This window comes from Diuraphis noxia, unplaced genomic scaffold (genome assembly GCF_037042655.1).
Source record: "Diuraphis noxia isolate RWA-SAM2 unplaced genomic scaffold, SU_Dnox_SAM2 contig0003, whole genome shotgun sequence".
Taxonomy (NCBI): domain Eukaryota; kingdom Metazoa; phylum Arthropoda; class Insecta; order Hemiptera; family Aphididae; genus Diuraphis; species Diuraphis noxia.
Window position 1 is genome coordinate 56,203,176 of NW_028301713.1, and position 21,424 is coordinate 56,224,599.

At 24.9% G+C, this 21,424-nt stretch overlaps 2 protein-coding genes across 4 annotated transcripts; one reads left to right on the forward strand and one right to left on the reverse strand.

Moving 5' to 3' along the window:
* Window positions 1-1,181: 1,181 nt before the first annotated feature.
* Usp30 (ubiquitin specific protease 30) lies at window positions 1,182-10,262 on the reverse strand. 2 transcript variants are annotated; one of them, XM_089222491.1, is made up of 10 exons: window positions 10,122-10,262; window positions 9,728-9,870; window positions 8,663-8,812; window positions 8,118-8,290; window positions 7,868-8,037; window positions 7,680-7,794; window positions 4,293-4,478; window positions 4,049-4,230; window positions 3,611-3,730; window positions 1,182-1,465 (listed from the first exon to the last, which is right to left on the reverse strand). In XM_089222491.1, exons 1-10 carry the CDS (start codon window positions 10,136-10,138, stop codon window positions 1,366-1,368), a joined length of 1,356 nt encoding a protein of 451 aa, XP_089078617.1. In that variant the 5' UTR covers window positions 10,139-10,262; the 3' UTR covers window positions 1,182-1,365. The 2 variants fall into 2 exon arrangements, with proteins under 2 accessions (XP_089078617.1, XP_089078616.1); XM_089222490.1 differs by having other exon boundaries at window positions 3,596-3,730.
* A 161-nt stretch (window positions 10,263-10,423) lies between these two features.
* On the forward strand, window positions 10,424-19,188 carry sad (Cytochrome P450 family protein sad). 2 transcript variants are annotated; one of them, XM_015524883.2, is made up of 8 exons: window positions 10,424-10,506; window positions 13,585-14,009; window positions 14,225-14,406; window positions 15,017-15,220; window positions 15,461-15,594; window positions 15,710-15,925; window positions 15,994-16,206; window positions 18,837-19,187. In XM_015524883.2, exons 2-8 carry the CDS (start codon window positions 13,630-13,632, stop codon window positions 18,939-18,941), a joined length of 1,434 nt encoding a protein of 477 aa, XP_015380369.1. In that variant the 5' UTR covers window positions 10,424-10,506; window positions 13,585-13,629; the 3' UTR covers window positions 18,942-19,187. The 2 variants fall into 2 exon arrangements, with proteins under 2 accessions (XP_015380369.1, XP_089078614.1); XM_089222488.1 differs by lacking the exon at window positions 10,424-10,506 and adding an exon at window positions 11,148-11,303 and having other exon boundaries at window positions 18,837-19,188.
* Window positions 19,189-21,424: the final 2,236 nt, after the last annotated feature.

Below are 21,424 nucleotides of genomic sequence, written 5' to 3' on the forward strand. Positions count from 1 at the left end.
TTGGACATGTAGAGCTTTATTATCAAATCAAAATAGAAACTAATTAGTTTCTTATATTTTCTGCAAACAATATTAGAAATATGAAGGAGGTGGTAATTTTTTTTGCAAGACGGCACTTAGTGTATGCAATTTTAACACAACATAATATATTTTTAAATTTAGTACTAACTAGTAACTACCTATGATGGATTTATAAATCCACCTTGCTAAAACCATTGATTTTAGAATATATTTTTAATAAAATCAATTCTATTATCTACATAACCTTCAGAGGTGTATGTACATGTTTATAACAACATTTAAAATAACTGATTCTACCAGTAATGATTTTTGGAGGGGGGGAGAAGAGGTTCTTTGGTATTATTTTATAATAGGTACACATGAAATCAATATTTACCCACTAGTTTTTATTAATTTAATTTTAATTTTTTTTCCAATACATCAAATTTTAATTAAGGTAATCAATTTAAAAGTTATAAAAGTATGATACAAAACTCAGTTTTTTTAGTTTCATTAATCCTCAGCTTATATTACATCCCATTTAATTATTTTCTTGAATTTTATTTTTCTTACTTATTTTTCAGTATCCCAAATCTCTAAAATTTGTTGTTTTTCTCGATACCAATTGATATAAGTTTTTATTAATAATACTCTATTATATTTTTTTTAAATGTACTTGTTAACGAGTGTCTTTCCTACCTTTTTTAAAAACTTATTGAACTAGTTGATTTTTATTTACTAAACAGTTTTTTATTTTTACCAGCTATCTCACGGAGAACTTCAATTAAATGAAAAGGTACTTACAAAAAGTCGTTACATAAATCACAAGTAAAAAATAGATAAGATAGCCATATTTTGTTTGGTTCATCAAAATTAGTGTATATAACTGAGAAAATCTTTCTGCTGTATAGTTTTAAGCGTGAGCATTTAATATGTTGTTGATAACTTTGATCTATAAATGTGTTGAATTTGATTACAAATAATTGCTAGGTAGTATAGTTTTGAATAGTTTTACCATTATATTTAAATAATTAATAGTGTATAATATATCCGGTCATTTAACTGTTTATACAGTATTTAAGCAATTGTTTCATACAGGAACTAAATTGGAATTTTGTTCTCTTAAAATATGAATCCACTACTTAGATATAAGTGAAGAGTTATGAATAATTATAACACAATTATGTAATTTCTAAACAAATTATAATTTAATACACATGTACATTATAATTTATAACAAAACCGTATTACTGTACATAAGAAAACAACTATTGTAAGTCTTGACATTTGATAAGGCAGTCTTCAATAGAAAAACAAATTATACTATCTTTTACTTAAATTTGTTCCTAAACTCTTGTAAATTTTTTATGTGTCACATTTTTCATAAAACAACATATAAAAAACTGACTGCAGAACTTGTTGTAATGTAACTTCTTTAATATGTGCATCAGAAGTGAAAAACCATCTACAATTATAAATAAAACAAATATAATTAATAGTTTTCATTATTAATATTATAGAATAAAATAAAATTAACCAAAAACCAAAACCAAATCACTGGGGTGCTTAGTTATATGATAATTAATGAATATAGTTAGCACTTGATATGTATTAGCTGAACTTTTCCTCAATAATACTAGAGCCTCGAGCAGCTCTTTGTCATCCACCCACCTATCTATTTAATTCCAGTCCATTCTTATTTTAGTTAGTGTTACCATAATGTTTTTAGACCAAATCCAGACATCAGTTCTCGGGGAGGGGGGGAGGTAATAAAAAAAAGTAAAATTGTTCTTTCATTAATACAATTTTATTTAGATCTATATTAAATATGTTATAAAATGTGTTACATAATAATTTTTATTAGTTCATTATTTAGTTTGTGCTGGGTCCTGATTCGCAATATTCTTATTCAATAATGGGTCAGAATATTTTTCTAAGTATTTTGATTCATAAAAATCGAATTTGTGAGTAGTTTATGAGTTATAAGAATTTAAAGTTTAGATTGGCAGAGTGGAGTGGTGCGAGGTTACCCCGCAAAATGTTTGTCCACTACTCCGCTTGCCTAAACTTTAAATATTTATAACTCATAAACTACTCGTTTTAAATTCGATTTTTATGAATCAAAATACTTAGAAAAATATTCTGCTTTGGAATATGAAATTAAAACTCTATGTTTTCATTCAAAAAAGTAAAAAACTTAAAAAATTATTAGGATAATGAAAATTTAAAAATTTAATTTTTTAATTAAAACATTGGTTTGTTTAACAACTTGAAACTATGTAAAATAATATTTTCAAAAACATTAATAATTTTTGAAATAATGAGTGTTCAATGATAAAATAATCACCCGGTATTTATCAATAACTATTCAAATATTTTAAACATTAATTTTTATTTTTATTAAATCTTCTCCAATTATAAATGGAATTAGTTTCTATAAAAACTGTTTTTTTATATTCAGAGGAGTTTGTCTATGTCAAAAACTTCTTTGTCGCAAATATTTTTGAATTACTACAGAGCCAAAATAAATGTATATTGTATAACCTATAGAATTTAATTTGTTGATGATTAACCCATTTTTTCCTAAACCAACTTAACATTATTATTCTTATAGATTTCATCATGGGACATGGATTATAATATATTAATATAGTATTTATAATCAATGATTGTACTTATACAAGAAGTTTATGCAGGAACCTTGAAAAAATTAAATGATGTAGTAGGTTAGGTCAGGGGCGGGTTTAAGGGAGTGGCTAAGGGGACAATAGCCCCCCCACCCTTGGAACTAAGCTAACTATTTTACAAAGCCAAGTATTATGATATATTGATATATGCACTAATAATTATTATGAAATATCGTCAATCGTCATTGATGAATATGATTATTAACTATGGATATTAGAATATTTAGGCTTCAAGCTATTTTTAGATTGTTTTTCCAATCTATACCAATAATGTAACTATTTAAAATTTGTCACTATTGTGAAAAAACAATGACTTACTTATGAGGGTAGAGGGACTCAAAAATATAATCTATAATTTTAAATTTTATATAGACTTAAAAAACAACTAACTAAATTTTTGAACCTCTATTAGCCCCCGCCCCTGACTTAGGTAGACTTTATGTACTAACTAACTTAAATACTGTCAGAAAATATAAAATAGTGTAAAAAAATTTGAAAATGAGACTAAAAATGAAATGAAAATTTTTCTAATGAACATTTGAATAATAATGTATGACATATTTTTAATGTATAACACTATCAATTATGAGTTAGTTGTAGTGAATTAATTATTATATTTAGTATTATATTTTTTTCCTTTAATGGATTACAATGAATCACAATTTTTCAAATAAAATATAAAATAAAATTATTTTTCAAATTCTACATTAAATAATTGAAGTATACTTAATTGATATTTCTTGACAGGGTCTGTTAATCATGCAAAAGAATGCACAATTATAAAATAGAAATTACTTGTTAATACAGTTTTCTTACATTGTTAGTAAAATAAAAAAAATTATATTTCATATTTCACAGATTTTAACTGAGGGGTTTAAAAATGGGAGGCATGCAAAATATTGAAATACCTTGATTCACTGCACCTGTGTCTAGAATGATCTGTTTTAATTCCTCTCCTATAGGTACTGAAATGACCAGTATTATGCTCACCAACATGAACAATGACAGCTTTTAATCTATATGTATACTTATTTCCTCTTAACCTGTACAACATATATTATTTTAAGTAGGATAAATTAATTTAGGTAACTGATTAAAAAATGTAAAAGCAAATAGCACAATACCAAAGTACACAAGACATTAATATATACTTAAGCTATTTATCAAAAAGATATAGTAAAAATTGATGAAACATATCACAGAAAAAATACTTCTTAAATTATTCCATTTTGTAATTATATTAAAATCAAATACAAGTGCTGAAAAAATTAATGGTACCTATGAAAAAACTGTTATTTACATTGAAAATGTTCAAGTGTAGTGAAAAACTTAAATTATGTATAAAAATTAATAACTATTACCTTTCTAATGGTTCAGAAGAACTCTTTTCTCTAGATTGCTTAAGCTTGATTAATTGGTCATAAACACTGGTATATTTATCCATGTGTAAATATTCAGGAAATTCCACAAAATCTTTTCTTTTTAATGGCCTATCTTTGAAATATTGAGTTCTTACTAAGTGTAGACATAAACATGAAGGTAGCTAAAATATCATAAATTTATAATAGATTATTATTATTTGACTTTTTATTTAATTAAATTTACTTTTCCAAATTTGACACTTTTTATATATGATTTCCCATCAGTTTTATCACAGTTTGTACATGGTAGATTTTCTAGTTTCTCTTGTCTTATATACTGATCTAAAATATCAGTTAATTCAATTTTCAGTTGAGGATATTCAGGTAAACTCAATGATATGACATAAAATTTTTCATAATTTAAGGACAACTAAAAAAAATGAAAAAAAAATGATGTGATATGTACAGATACTAAACATCTTTGGAATATATTAATATGAAAAATGGCATTTAAGTATTTAATTTTTATTAAATATAAGACATTTTTTCAATAATCATTCTACTAAGAATATTTAACTCTTCTTTATTGAAAATACTAATAAATTATACATACATAGGCACATAAAAATTATATCAATATATAGGAATTTTTAAAATATAGTTCAAAATTGATACAATATACAGGGTGTCCCGCGAAGATTTACCCATTGCGATATCTAACGAAATAATGGAGATATCAAAATTCTGGTTTTATAATAAGATTTACAGGGATAAAAACTACAATTATTTCATTTTTAATTTATTTTAATGTTTGGGTAAAAAGGTTAAAAAATATATTTTTTTATTTAATTATTTCCAAAAAAATTAAAGATAGCCATTTTGTTGAGTTTATTATATTTTAGAAAATAATAACGTTTCAAAATTTTATTTTCATTAATTTCCTGGTTTTTAATATTTTTTCTAGTTTTGAAGAAATAAAATATGATTATAAATTTATAACTATTAGGTACACGGAAAGTATTCGGCCGGGCGTATGGGAATGCGCGTGGCGCGGCGGGTCACATGTTTGATAACATTACGGTGTTAAAAATTCGCAATTTTTCTCGAAACTAAAAAAAATATTAAAAATCAGGAAATTAATGAAAATAAAATTTTGAAACGTTATTATTTTCTAAAATATAATAAACTCAACAAAATGGCTATCTTTAATTTTTTTTGAAATAATTAAATAAAAAAATATATTTTTTTAAAACTATTTTACCAAAACATTAAAATAAATTAAAATATGAAATAATTGTAGTTCTTATTCCTGTGAGTCTTATTACAAAACCAGAATTTCGATATCATCATTATTTCGGGAGATATCGCAATGGGTAAATCCTAACGGGACATCCTGTATAAACAAATTAAGGGTTCGTAACAGTGGTATTTGTTGTCTCTGTCTTACCACTTTACCAGTGCGTAATATAGCAAATTTACGCTCAGCAGAACACTTGTAGCTCCTTAAGTTTAAAAATTACAGTGAATCGACCTATTATGAAACTTGATGGTAAGAACAATATCTGTGTTTGTACGTTGGTTTTTTTACGATAAATCAATTTTAAAGTGAGTTATAAGCATTTTTAATGTACTGTATATTATATGCTCGTAACTCACTTTAAAATTGAATTATCGTAAAAACCAACATACAAACACAGATAATGTTCTTACCAACAAGTTTCATAATAGGTCGATTCACTGTAATTTTTAAACTAAAGGAGCTACAAGTGTTCTGCTGAGCGTAAATTTGCTATATTACGCACTGGTGAGACAGAGATAACAAATACCACTGTTACGTACTCTTAATGTTAAAATATAAATTATAATAAGATGATGTCAATGCAATAAGTTTTCTTTGTCTGCTGACTGCCCTGCAAGCAACATAACAAATTTAAGTTCAGCAAACCTATTTTGTTGTTAGCTTTGATATTAGAGTGAATTAATCTGTTATCCAATTTTAAGGTAAGAACATAAAAGACATTTTTTTATTGATATTTTAATTTTAAGATGAGTTGTAGATATTTAAAAATTGTATTATTTTGAAGATATATCTTACTTTAAAAATAAATTATCAGTAACCTTTATGTTTCATAATAGATCAATTGACTCTCATATTAGAGCTAAAAACATAAAATTGGTTTGCTGAACTTAAATTTGTTACATTAGTGTGTCCCAGAGAGAGTAACATAATATTATACTGTGAAGAAAAATATGATTCTTATACAGTATAAGTCTACTAGTCTGGCCAATCTTTTCTAAACTACAGTATCCATATTATTATGGAATATGGCAAACTGAATTAGCAACAAACAAAATAAAGTTTACCTTTAATTGTCATTTTACTTAGGCTAAAAAAAAAATTGAAATGTATAGGTAAGATTGTATAAATATCGATAATTTTTTAATCTAAAGGCAAAAACAATCCAGGCTACTTTAATTAAATAAAAATACAATAATTTATGTAATTCGTTTTTTAGTCAATTTTATCAAAAAAATAATTAATCTCAAGGGTAGAAATAGTGGCTAGCAAATAACTTATACTCTTTTTCAAGAGAAAACTAGACTTGTCTCAACCAAAAACAGTCACTACCATGCTACCTCACTAAAAAGTAAAAACCGTGATATTAATATAACAATCTGGCCATGTTGCTCATAATTAGCAGTTTAGAAATACGCTTTTGTTTATATGTAGTCTGTGTATATGTGGGTGGGAGGGGGAACCACGACCAACACTCATTCAAGATATGCAAACAGTTCTGTTTAGAGGGCTATATAAATCAGGAAAATTTGAAATATGAAAAAAAAATCCAGAATTGTTATTTTCATGAAATTGATTATCAGGAAATAATACAATAACGGAATGATATTTTATGGGTTTATATATTCTCGGAATGATATTTTTGTAAACAGAATTAACTAAGGGAAATAAAAGCAGTAACATAATAACTGTAATAATAGAACTGTATTTTCAGGAATAGTGTAAATTAGGAAAATATTGCTCAGGACTGTATATATCGGGACAACATTTTTGAGTATATTATATACATGGATTCGTATTAATCGATAAAATAAAGCATAGAATGAGACAGGTCAAGTTATTCATAGGGAAATATTCACGAGTGAGTAAGTCTTAGACTTTTATAAAATATAATAAAATAATATTTCTTTTTAATACTTTACCTAGTGAATATATCTCTGTGAACTGCCCTGTCCCATCCTATGCTTTATTATTTCAATTAATATAGATCCATGTGTACCCAAAAATGTAGTCCCGACTTTTACAGTCCTGAGCGATATTTTCCTAATTTATACTATTCCTAAAAAATATGGTTCTGCAATATTATTTTACTGCTTTATTTTTTCCTTAGATAATTTTATTTACAAAAATATCATTCCAAGAATATATTAATCCTTAAAAATATCATTTCATTATTATACTATTCTTTTGAAATATCTTTTTCTAAAAAAATCTAGTCCGAATAATTATCTTCCAGAAAAGTACGGTTCCATATGAATATTTTTCTCATTTATATATGCTCCCTTCTGTTTTATTGTAAAAAACTTATACCATATTTATTAATTGAATACATACTTTATGATGACATAAAGCACATTCTATATTATTTGACAGATAACCCAAAAAAGGTGCTGGTTTAACATTTTGATTTTTATCCAATGATTTTCTATTGCCTTGAAAAATTTTGTTTCTATAAAATAATTATTTAAAATTAATTTATTGAAAAAAATAAAAACTTTAAATTATTATAATAACTATAATACCCAGAAATATTTAAAATATTATTAGATATTGCAGCTGTATTTTCTGATAAATTTCTTTCAGCTTTTGATGGATTATATACATTTAAGTTGAAATTATTTATAATCTTCATTGAATTCTGCATATCTCCTTTTTCTAATAAATTTTCATTAGTTTCTAAACAATCAGCCAACTAAAAAAAATTATTTTATTACATGGTATTGTTATACACAATTTATATAAATTACACTTTTAATAAAGTAGTAAGCTTACACTACAACTTGATTTGTATGCTTCATCTTCAATGACAGAAAATAAATGAATAAATAATTCATGAACATCAGCTTGAAGGTTTGGTTTGAAATGAAATCCAACTTTAGTCAATTCAGTTACTAATTCTATTGGAGAAAGTATACCATCATCATTGTATCTAGCTCCTGTTAAAACTTTAAATTAAAAAAAAAAAAAAAAGATTATTTTAGTTCAGTAATGTATGGACAAAAAAAAAGTGTTTATAATGGATGAGACCATTCAGGTTTATCAAAATATTTGTTAGAGCATATTAATACCACTCTATTAAGACATTTTATGTAAAACAGATAATATTTTAATATCATCAAAAACATTAAATTTGATTGTAATATTTTAACTTTATTTCAATAAAATTGGGTGGTTAGTGATACTATAAAAATTAAAAAGCATATGTATAATATTACTATATTATATAAAACTTCATACATAAACTTGGTTTGTATTTTTTTTCAAACTTTATCATTAAAAATATAGTCTTACAAAAATGTATTCCTCAAAAACCTTACATTTGAGTGTTTTATTCAATGTGTAAGACACAGTTGAAGACTTAGATTGTTGATCAAGCCACTCGACAAACAAAGGACAAGAAGCAAGCGATTGTAATAAAGTATTTAAATAGCAAGTAGTTCCCAAATTTTGTAATCCACAAAAACCACCTGCAAATAAAATAAATATTAGTCTATACAGTTTTGTGTTATTTTAAGTTAAAATATTGTAAATTTTTAGTTTTACAAAGGTATACATAATAAAAAAAAACAATATACTGACATATTTTAGGCATAATAGATATGGTTTCGCTTTTGTTATTTTTAAAAATGAAGTAAATTCATCATCAAATTTAATGGTGAAAATATTAAACAATGTAATAAACATATATAATAATTATATTTATTAGTTTATATTTAAGGTTAAACTAAGTCATGAAAAAATACAGATAGCGTTCTCATCTTTAAGATTGGCAATAGGTTAATAATCTGTTCTGATATTTATGTTTGGCTTAGCATCCATGCTTAATTTTTAACTTATGTCTTTAAAATGTGTGCCTAAGCCGAACCTGGTGTTACTTACATTGAAAACATTGATTTTTTCAAAATTGTGATAATGTTAATACTAGTTTCATAAAATAGTTTTTGATTTTGTAAATACATTAAATATTTCTACACAGTACCTAATTAATAAATTAAAAAATTAAAAATATAATCAAAAGAACAGTACTTTTAATTATTATTTTTTTTTTTAGGGTAAAGTAAAAAAATGTGTTCTAAAATATATGGGCGGCAGAGTGAACAATATGTACTTCAACATTAAAGAGTACTTATGTATTTTAAATTTATAAACTATGTTATTTAAATATAATTCAATCTAACCTTTAGTAGTCTATAGGTATACTAATTACTAAGTAAAATGTTTGTATTCAGTTCATTCTTATTTTTGTTTAAAATATATTAATGAAAATTAATAAGAAATTAAATTTTTATTTCTTTATTTAAAATGATTATATTACTAATCATAACGTTTATATACAACTATAATTCACAATTAATTTTATTTAAATATTTATGTTAACCAACTTTTTCTTGTAGATTTTGGTTTATTTGATGGACCAAATAATACATAGGCTACTAATGCTAATCCAGCTCCAGTTACACCAATTAAAGTCAAATGGTTTCCATTTATCTTAAACATTGTTAAATTTATAAATTCATGGTTGTTCCTGTAAAAAACAAATCACCATTCACCAACAATTAAACATAAAAATGGAAACTGAACTATTCTATAAAAAACACTAAAAAGTTTTAAATTAAAATCGAAAACCTAGATGAACTTTGAAGTTTGTACTACATAGGTAGACAAGTATTAGGATAAAGCCGATAAAGGTATGATATTATATACTTTATAAATTGTAATTTGCTATTTGCACTTTACAATCACATGATAACCAGATAACACCCATTTTTCCCTCACCTGACAAAATTAATCATATGATGATATCTTGATAAAAATCAAAACAGTGTTGGTATTTTTGTAACATTATTAATTTAAATGTTGACTATACTGGCCTCGGTTTTGTATTCGTGATACATATTACATATTTAGTATATAATAATGACGTAATATTAAAACAGTAAATACTAAATACTCAGTAAATACTAAATAGTCCGCGACTCCTGGAGTAACTAGTAAGCGACGAGCAAGCTGTTGCCTGAAATTCCATAATCTAAACTATTGTACAGTAATTTAGTAATTTTTATGATTTATGGTCACAGAGTAAGGACTAATAAATAACAGATTGGAAAAGTGGAAACGAAAGCCTAATCAACATCAACATTCACATTTCACAAATCACAAGGTTTGAATAATCATTATCTGGCTTTTGCGAGGGGGATGAGGGGAGTTAAATATTAATACAGCAAGTGCGAATCTAGCGCTACCTATATTATGCATTATCTATTATCTAGTTAATGTAATAATGTCTTTGTGTGTTACTCCCGGTGTTAGAGTTAGACGCATTGACGCCGGGGTGCCGGATTGCCGGAATGCCGGACTCCACTAGTCCACTACTCCAGTCAGGCAGTTAGTCGTTTTTCCCACTTGCTACATTTTTATTTTTCCTGCTCAATGCTCAATTGCGGTACAACGGTCTTAGACTCTTAGATTAGAAAATCTAAGAACCTATTTTGTAAATTTTAACCATAATCATTGAATATTGGATACATTGATTATAAATAAGTATATAGTGCCATACTATAGTACTCGACTGTTCATTTCCAATCCATTCAAATATTCTATTATTCGATAATTGTATGGCTTATATAATATATTTGTTAATTATAAGATAAAGATCTTTGATCTTATGCCGAGTTTTATGAATAATCACTAAAGATTTAACGAATCAATAGAGATCTAAGCATAATTTAGAGAACCATGATTGATACATTAAATAATTATTGTTTATGTGATCCGGCATTAGTTCGTGTTTATGATTTTCAGTTAATCAGTTAATGAGATAATACCTTGCTATCTTTAATCTTATATCGTGACCTATTAACTTTTTCCAATTCGTTATTTATCTGGTTTTAAATTGTCTTAAGTTAATTACCCAATTATTAGCACTATAGCACGAACCACACGGCACACGCTAAGATAGTAAGATATACAATTATAAATGTTTCTTATTATTTATACATGGGGATATCCTAATCTATTAATATTTATAATATATTACTCATATAGTTGCTTCTTAGTTTTTAGTTTGTGTTTATTAATTTATTTACGTTTATATATTATATTATAATATTATACTTATTTAATAATAATTTAGCAGATGAGTTAAAAAAGTAAAAATCCAATTTTTTATAAAACAAATTGAACTATATTTTTTTTTCAGAAACCAGTTGGTAAATTTAAAATTTAAATTTATTATACAGGTTTGGTGCTATAACGTAAATCTAAATTTCGCTAACATAAATAGAATCGCCTTACTAAGTCTTGTATGGTTTTTAGTTATTAATAATAAGTAGGTACTTAAATACTATTTTCCACAATCGTGCGTATTGAATTTTTTTGAGCATTGTGATTGTCACAATTTTTAGTTTGATATTTATGCTTATCAAATCTTTACCATTTCTATTATATAGGTATAATAATTCAATATTTTTAAAATAGTAAGTTTATTTTATAACCTAAATCTAAAATTAGAATTATGATTATTAAATTATGAAAGATGTTGGTATATACATTATCTATCTATAAAATAATTTATATTACAATTTGCCAATTTGGTGGCTGCACACTAAATTTGTATATATTATCTATTAGCACTTAGCAAATTAAAGGACTCCCAGATAACTAGTGTTGTTTACTCTTAAAGTACGATGGTATTTTACAGATGAGATTAATATATAAGAGGAAGTGTTACCCGCATGTGTTGTCTCTGTCTTACAAGTGCATTATATAGTAAATTTTACGTTCAGCAGAACATGTGTAGCTCCGTTTGCTTAAAAATTAGAGTGAATTGACCTCTTATAAAATTTAAAGGTATGATTGTTATCTAGTCAACCTCATATGCTTTTTAATATATTTAATTTTTAAAGGAAGTTATGAGTATTTTAAGATGCACAAAAAATTCACAATTTTAAAATACTCATAACTCGCTTTAAATTTGATATAAAAAAAAAAGCATATGAGGTTGTCTAGATAATAATCTTAAAACTCAAATTGTATTTTTATCAGCTGAAATAGAGAATGATAAATCACTACTAAATAATTAAATATATAAAATTAATTAAAGACTTGAGATATTTAATTAGAAGTTTTATTTTCATTTTGAATACCTACCAATATATACTGAATTGTTACATGAACTTTGATGATTTGTATAATACTAAATTATTTACACAATATATTCAAAATGTTTTATTAATAGTTAATACACACAATAGACATAAGTTACAGTCATAACAGACTTGTATGGAAGTATGGACCATGATAATAATTAATCAGATTGTTTTTTTAATTGGTTTTATTTCAAATATTACAATCTGCACTCAGATTGTTATGACTTTATTGTAATAGGTAGGCAGGTACTACAATAATTATAAGAATTCCTTATAATTGTCGTAGCCCGTAGGTGCATGCCTAATATTAATTAATTATTAAATACTCATTAGTCATTAGTACTTATTACCATGGCTCGTGAGTTCATGCATTTGTATATTAATCTTGCTCAGTCATATTTAATACTAGATGATATAGAAATCCATTTTAAGATACTGTGGTTAAGCATATGAAGTTTTATTTCACATATTTAGAGGTTTTTTTACTATTTGGAAATAATGTATTTTTATATTTTATTATGCATATTAATTTATCTTTACCAACTCTTTACTATTTAACTTATTTTGGAATTTTTAGGGCATGAACTCATGAGCTCTGGTTTACCTAATACAAACATTTTGTACTGTTTCTCTCTACTTAATTATTATTTTTATTTTTGACTCATTAATTTAAATATTTCCATTGGCGCAACTAGGGGGGACTTAGGGGCGCTTAGCCTTCCCCCCCAATTTTTTTTGATTATTTAAAATTTAATGATAATTTAAGAATGGGATAGTGAGATACATACTAAATAATATTAGTATATGATGCAGAGAGTTATTCAAAAGTATATTGTACAAATATACACATAGACTAAATTTATTTGTAGGGCTTCAGCCCCCCCCCCCCCCCCCACCAATATTTTAGACCTAGTTGCGCCAATGAATATTTCATATAACTTTTATTTTTTTAATAATTTTATTTAATTCATAATATGTTTTTATATACCTACCAATCTTGATAAATATTTTTATTGCTTATTTTTAGTTTATATAATTATAATTATTCAACTAATTTGATTTTAAAATTTTTTTTTTTTATGTATATTCAGATAATAGCAGCATTATAGTCTACAACATTTAAAAGTATTTTTAAAATGGCTAATAGATATTGCTCATTAGTTTTAGTAAACTGTACTAAAACAAGATTTATGTCCACATCAAATTTAAAAAATGTAAGAACTGAATCAAAAAAAGAAATACCAGTTGTTAAAGGTTTACCAGTAGTTGGTACAATGTTTTCAATTTTGGCTGCTGGTGGTGGCCGTAAATTACATGAGTATATTGACAAACGTCATCAACAATATGGTTCAGTGTTTAGAGAAAAACTTGGTCCTATTGATGCAATTTGGATTAGCAACCCTTTGGATATGAAATTATTATTTGCACAAGAAGGAAAATTTCCCAAACATATTTTACCAGAAGCATGGTTACTTTATAATGATACATATGGCCAACAACGTGGACTTTATTTCATGTAAATTATTATAGTATTAACAACTTCATACTATAATTTATATTGTCAATAATTATTGTAAAGTAAATTGATATATCTTATAAAAATCCACAACTAACAATATTTAATTAATATAGTTATATCAACAGATATTACATTAAATAAAATTATTATTTCTAATCTTTAATTTTTTATTCATTTGAATGTTATAGTTTATTTGTTTTTACTGTTTTTAGGGATGAAAAAGAATGGTGGAAATATAGACAAATATTAAATAAAATTATGTTAAAAGATTTGAATGTAAATTTCATCAAATCTTATAAAATTGTAATTAATGATTTATTAAATGAATGGGAATTGAGTGATGGACAAGTGCTTCGAAATCTTATTGGAGATTTATACAAATTATCAATATCGTGTAAGCATTAGTGTTAATTTTAAATTAATTAATAATACTTTTTAAAAAGTTGTTTAAATTGATAAAATTTTATCTAATTATAATTTTTATTGATAAAATATTAAAAAAACAACAAATAAAAAGCATTGACGCCTAATTATTTTGTATATTTCAGAAGTTATACAACTTAAATTTTACTATGTAAATTTACTGATAAGTTGTATAATTATTATTTTCTATAAAGTATTCAATATTTGGATCAGGGCAAACTACTTAACTAATAACTTCTTTGTATTACTAATGTAGGCTCCTTCAAAATTACGTTGAGTTGATCATTGTTATTTGTTTCCTATTATTTGTATATTTATGGATAGCAATGAAATATAAATATTTTATAAAAAACAAAAATTGAATAAAAATAAGTTGTGATTTGACGAGAAAAAAATTCTCAAGTAGGTACCTATTTTTTTCATTTGTCATTCAAAGATACAGATGTGTATTATGTTATCATGCAAATTGAATTTGTAGAAGGTATTAAATTTGTATTTTAATTAATTTTTAATAGTTAATGATGTATAAAAATTGTTAGTATTAGTTGTGTTCAAATATTAATTAATTGTATGGTTTACAGTTATGGTGGCACATTTAGTTGGAGGAGTTTATGGCGATTGTAAAAATGACATATCAAGTGATATAAATTGTTTAGCTGAAAGCATACAAAAAGTATTTCAGTGTACTGTCAAATTTACAGTTATTCCTGCCAAAACTTCTAAATTATTAAAACTAAATATTTGGAATGATTTTGTACTTGCTGTTGATAATTCTATTGAAAGCGGTAAGAATTAATTAATTCTTAACTAAATGTATTACAGTAAAACATGCCATAACAGACTGTAATATTGTGATTTGTATGTGATGTATTAAACCTAAAGAAATTCATTGTTAAGAATATTTTAATTCTTATAAGTTTTAGAAAAAAGTCAAGTGTTACAAAAAATCTACCACGGTTAAAAAAATTCCTTTAAACCACAATTGAGTAAAATTAGTAGTAATAAATATTTATTTTTTTTTTTAGCTAATAATTTAGTGTCAAAATTAATGAGTTTTAATAGTGATGGTTTATTAAATTCTATTCTAAATGTTCATGACATACCTACTGATATGGTTAAGAGGCTAATAGTTGATTTTATAATCGCTGCTGGTGATACTGTAAGCTCTTAAAAAAATATATAAATATATAAATATAATATTTAATTATTTACTTTTATTCATTATCTGTGTAATATTTGTTTGCTTATAGAGAATTTTAATTATGTATTTATAGACTGCTTATTCAACTCAATGGTCTTTGTATACTCTAGGACTTCACAAAAGTATACAAAATAATTTAAGACAAAGCCTATTAGAGACTGATTTCTTGGAATGTGATTATCTAAATAATATTTTAAAAGAAGTTTTAAGAATGTATCCTTTGGCACCGTTTCTCGCGAGAATTCTTCAAAATGATATTTATTTAACAGATCATATAGTACCTACAAATGTATGTTAATGTAAAAATACTTTTATTTTATGAATTTTTATTACTATTTTTTTTTCTGTTGATTTTAGAGTTTAGTTGTGATGTCTATGTTCACAAGCAGTAGAAATAGAAAATATTTTAATAGTCCCAATGAATTTATACCAGATCGCTGGAATCGTCTAAAAAATAATAAATATAATGGTGTAAATGAGCCATTTGCAACTCTTCCTTATGGATTTGGCGCAAGGTCGTGCATTGGACAAAAAATGGCACATGTTCAGATGTGTCTTACTCTAGCAGAGGTATAACAAGACTAAAAATATATTAACTGACAAAATACTTATTTTCTGAGGACATCACACCTGGAAAATTGGTACTCAACGGTTCTTATTTTATGTCATTAACTTTAATAATATAGTGAATTGACTTATTAACAGCCTTAAAAGTAAGAATATAATCTATATTTTCTCATGGTTTCTCAAAATATTTTAATTTATAAATTATTTATGTGTAATTTTAAACTAATATTTCACATCATGGGTGTGGATAGGAAATATTTTTGAAGGGTGATTTGGTCTAAATCTATATTAATATTATAAAACATTAAAATTAAATATGAATGATTTATTTAATATAATTGAATACCAATACAATATTTTGTCTATATAAATTACAAATTTATAAATATAAAAAAAAAATTTAAGATAAAACTTAATTTTTATCTTAAAACTTGAACAAGTTTAAAAATTTTGTTTACTTCTTTCTGGTCAATATAATTTCAGAATGAACGCTTAGCAAAGCAAGTTCATTTCTTGTCAAATTTCTCAAATATGATTTAATACGTCGTAATGTTGAAAAAGTTTTTTCTGCAGTAGTAGTTGATATAGAAAGTGTAGAAATAATAGTTAACAATTGGTTTGCTCAACCTCTTCATTGTAGATTTTAAAAATTTAAAGAATATTAATAATACTATTATTATATTAATTTATATTATACGAGTATATATTATTTTAATTACTTTATAATGTTATTATTAAATTTATTTATATTATTTCGTTTAAATAAGTTGGTTATTAAATTTGGGAGTAAATGGTCACAACATATATTGAATATAAAATATAATAATATAACATGAGTACTTACCAGGCTTTATTGTAAAGATTTTTCATTACAAATTTATTTGCTCACAAGTTCACCACACTAACAACTAATCAAACAAGGTTTAAGACTTGAACAGAAACAAGAATTGGAGACAATCGCAGTCCGCTGATAAAACACATCTATTGAATTTATCTAAGTGATTCATGGTATTTTTCTATTTTGTTATGTTATTACCAACAATTACTATACAATTAGTATAAAATGTTATTGTGGTTTCCCACAAATTATACCTAGTACATAATATGCAAGTTAATAATATTCTCGAACAAATTCACAAAAAGCTCAAAATTGTTTTATTTAATTTTGGGGGGTGTTTGAACACCCAAACAGCAAACACCCCTACCTTCGCCTTTGTTCCACATATTTATAAATTGTCTATTAATGTATCATAAAATGACCACGAGAAAGCATAGATAATATTTTTACTCTTATGTTCTCAAAAATAGGTCAATTTAAATTGGAATAGCTGAACACAAATTTTACGGCTATAACACAAGGAATAATAGTGTGGTATCGTCTGAATATACTAATACCTATATAGGCATATATCCAATCAAAATAACTAAACTCATTTCTTTTCTTTCTTTTTTTTGCATTATTCTTAACAATTTCATTAATGTTAAAACATTATTATATGTTCATAAAAAAGCAACAAATCGTACTCATCTTAAGTACATCCAAAAATAATTGTGGTTTGCGTATTGATGTTTTACAAAAATATTAAGGAATTTTAAAAAAGCTTTTTAATATTGTTACCTTTTAATTTTAACTTTGGATGTACTTAACAATATTGAATCAAAATAAATTGTCGTCAAGAATTAAATATTTTTTATGTTAATCAGGCTAGTGAGAAAAGTATTGTAGTAGTTGAATATAAAAAATATTGGTTTTTTTTTTGAAGAAAATTATTTACTATTATACTAATATTATTGTACCAATGTACAATATTTACTCAATCATGCATTACTTATATTATACAGGGCGTCTTACGATGATCTGACATATTATGGAAAACCTTTTGTTGTATTCAATATTTAAAAAAAAAGTTTTTTCTACATATCATAATTCAGACACTTGTGCTACATTTTTAGTACATATTTTTATTTTTTAACACTGAAAATAAAAAACTTAAAAATTGATAAATATAGCCTATTTGCGAATCTGATTATAAGAACAATTTTGATGATAAAAATGTATTTAAGTCAAGTAGTTTATTTTTTAGAATTATTTTAAAATTCAATATTTTTTTGGTTAAATTAATTTTTAAAAATATGATTTTTCAGAATTTGCTTATATGAGTATATTTCTTATATTATTTACTTATCTTATAATATTAACAATTTTTGTCATACGTTTAATTAACATAATTTATAAATAGACTGTTTATGGGTTTGTCATTTTTTAGAATTATTTTAAAATTCAATATTTTTTTGATTAAATTAATTTGGAACGTAATAAATTTTTAAAAATATGATTTTTCAGAATTTGCTTATATGAGTATATTTCTTATATTATTTACTTATCTTATAATATTAACAATTTTTGTCATACGTTTAATTAACATAATTTACAAATAGACTGTTTATGGGTTTGTCATTTTTTATGGTGATATACATAGGTTACATTGCATGAGTACATACACAAATAAATAAACACAGTTTATTCCAAGAATAATTAACCTCTCTCAGTCTTTTTTTCGAAATATTTTTATTTTTATTTAGCGTAAATGTGTTAAAATATATAAAGTGATCTTTGTATTTTTTCAATATAGATCATCAAAAAATTCAATATAACAACAATGAAACCAGTTAAAATTGCATTAGATTTAATTACAGTGCCAGATGATCAAATCAATATCAAAATACATAAGTTATAGTATTTTTAAAGTTTATAAATAATTTATATTTAAATTCAGAAGTATACAATTATTGTAATATATTTTTACCAACTGCTGGAAACTTCTATCATTACAACTTAATTATTATTACACTATATAACTCAATTTTGATTTATGATATATATTATCATTTCTCAGGTTAGTATAAAAATATTAAATTTATATTTATTTGTATCGTTAATTTTAAAAATATTTCATATTTTAGAATTAAGTTTTAAATTGTGATTGATAACAAAATTATTAATGGTCTTATTTATTTATTTTCACACAATAAAATCAATAAGATTATGCATTCCTATTGTTTGCTCATTAGTCTCCAAAATTACCTATTGCCAGTTGTTTATTATAGTTCTTTCTATATTTAATCTACATTAAGATTACTTATGTATTTTGTTTATAGTTACCATGTGAAGTGACTCAGTATTACTGAGATCATTTTTTCAAGTAATACCAGTTATCAGTACCATCACAGCTTAATTCTGTTTGATTAAACAGGGATATTTTGACCATTTATAATTTATGAAGTACATACTACCTATTGAAATACTTACATATTTTATAAAAACATACAATTTTAACTACTAATACATGACGTGTGAATGTGTGATGTGCATCAACAGAATTGTGCTTTTATAAATAGAAAAATCTATTTTTGATACCATATTTAGGATAAACCCAAAGGTGTTCCTGACTCTTATATTAGGGTGCTATGGACTAGCGTCCCGCATTGTCTAGTTCACTACAAGGGAATGAGGGAGGAATTGGCTATTGAGGTATAAACTCAGTCTTTGCCTATTGCCTGCTTATAGTTTTAAATTGTATATTATTTTATTCATTATATTTTTGTTACAGTACCTAATTGATTATTTTGTTTGGCTCAAATCTCATTTTTACCATTACTGAAGCCTGAAAAAACCCTTACAGATGAAACCAATTTTAGACTTGTCTTGATGTTATGTCTAAGATTGGACATGATACTCAAAAAAGATAAAAAATAAACACCCCAATTAGATAACCACTAAACAAAAATGTAGGCTTTCATAGGTCGTTCCATTGCTTAGAATGGGAGAGATGCTAATTGAGTTCACTGCAGTATGTGACATTTAACACATTTTACAACTTAGATTGTGTATCATACATAATGAATATCTTTACAGACCACCGAATTATGTAAGGTCATAATGTCACTAACCTTTTTTCCCGTATTATTAAGAGGACGTTTCACCCGCATGTGTTGTCTCCGTCTTACAAGTGCGTAACATTGCAAAAACTGTTTTGCACGGGAAAGAACCGAGAAATATACAGTGATAACTAAGAAATGAAATTTTCACCACATAAAAAGGAGAATTTTGTCTGTGCAATATCGTTTTTATTTTTTCGATATCACTTATACAAAATAATTCTTATTGTTTTATAATACTTTCATTTTGCGTTTTTTTAAGCATGAATAACTTTTTTGTAGTTCTGATATCGAAAAAATAAAAACGATATTGCACAGACAAAATTCTCCTTTTTATGTGATGAAAATTTCGTTTCTTAGTTATAACTGTATCTTTCTCGGTTCTTTCCCGCGCGAAACAGTTTTTGCAATGTTACGCATTTGTAAAACGGAGACAACACATGCGGATGAAACGTCCTCTTAATGTGATAATATTACCTAACCTACCTATATAGGTAACTGTCAAAAATATCTTTATAGTGACCAAAAGACTTCGAGGCATTACACCAATTAGGTACGTACACAATATTCTTGTTAATTATATTTTATTTTTGAAATGCATATTTGTTTTTTGTGAATTGAATTAAGGGTAAAATATCGATTATATTTTTATAATCAAACTAATTTTAATTATCACGTTTTCAAATTTCCAATTTCAAGAAATGTTAGTTAATACCATAGACATATGTTTATGGTTAATACTAGTTATTAAGTGAACTATTTCAATTTAACATAATCATAAGTAGTATCTGTTACTATTTTATTTGTTGGTATCAAACTATCAACTATTAGGTATTTATAAAGTATAGACCTAATATATATGAAGTTATAAGAAAAGAGGTAATTTTATATTCCAATTTCGTTAAGAGAAAGCACCTACACGGCTACACATGTAATTTTTTCCGTCTTACATACGTTCAGCATACAAATTTCCGTTCACTAGTTTCAATGGTAGGCGGAAAAAAGCCCAGAAAAAAAACCTAACGGAAAAAAAGTTAGAAATATAAATATAAATGTGAACACTTATTATATACCGTTTTACCATTTTATCCTTATAATTTTTTTACTTTTTTGAATGACAACATAGCTTAGAGTTTTAATTTATTTATAGGTACTATCTACTATAATATTATTATTGTTATATTTTTAGTCGACTGACCTGCTGTGACTATTATTATTATATGACTATATTATGTGACTACAATTTTTGTATTTGAGTATCCGTAAGATCCGTTTATAAAAT

Excerpts from the sequence above, each read along its gene's own strand:
- Usp30 (XM_089222490.1), bottom strand. Across the intron at positions 8,813-9,727 it reads ACCAAAATCTACAAGAAAAA|GTGGTTTTTGTGGATTACAA; the intron begins GTTGGTTAACAT and ends TTTTATTTGCAG. Across the intron at positions 4,231-4,292 it reads AAAGTGTCAAATTTGGAAAA|CTACCTTCATGTTTATGTCT; the intron begins GTAAATTTAATT and ends ATGATATTTTAG.
- sad (XM_015524883.2), top strand. The coding sequence starts at position 13,630 with ATGGCTAATAGATATTGCTCATTAGTTTTAGTAAACTGTACTAAAACA. Across the intron at positions 15,595-15,709 it reads TAATCGCTGCTGGTGATACT|ACTGCTTATTCAACTCAATG; the intron begins GTAAGCTCTTAA and ends ATGTATTTATAG. Across the intron at positions 16,207-18,836 it reads TGTGTCTTACTCTAGCAGAG|ATCATCAAAAAATTCAATAT; the intron begins GTATAACAAGAC and ends TTTTCAATATAG.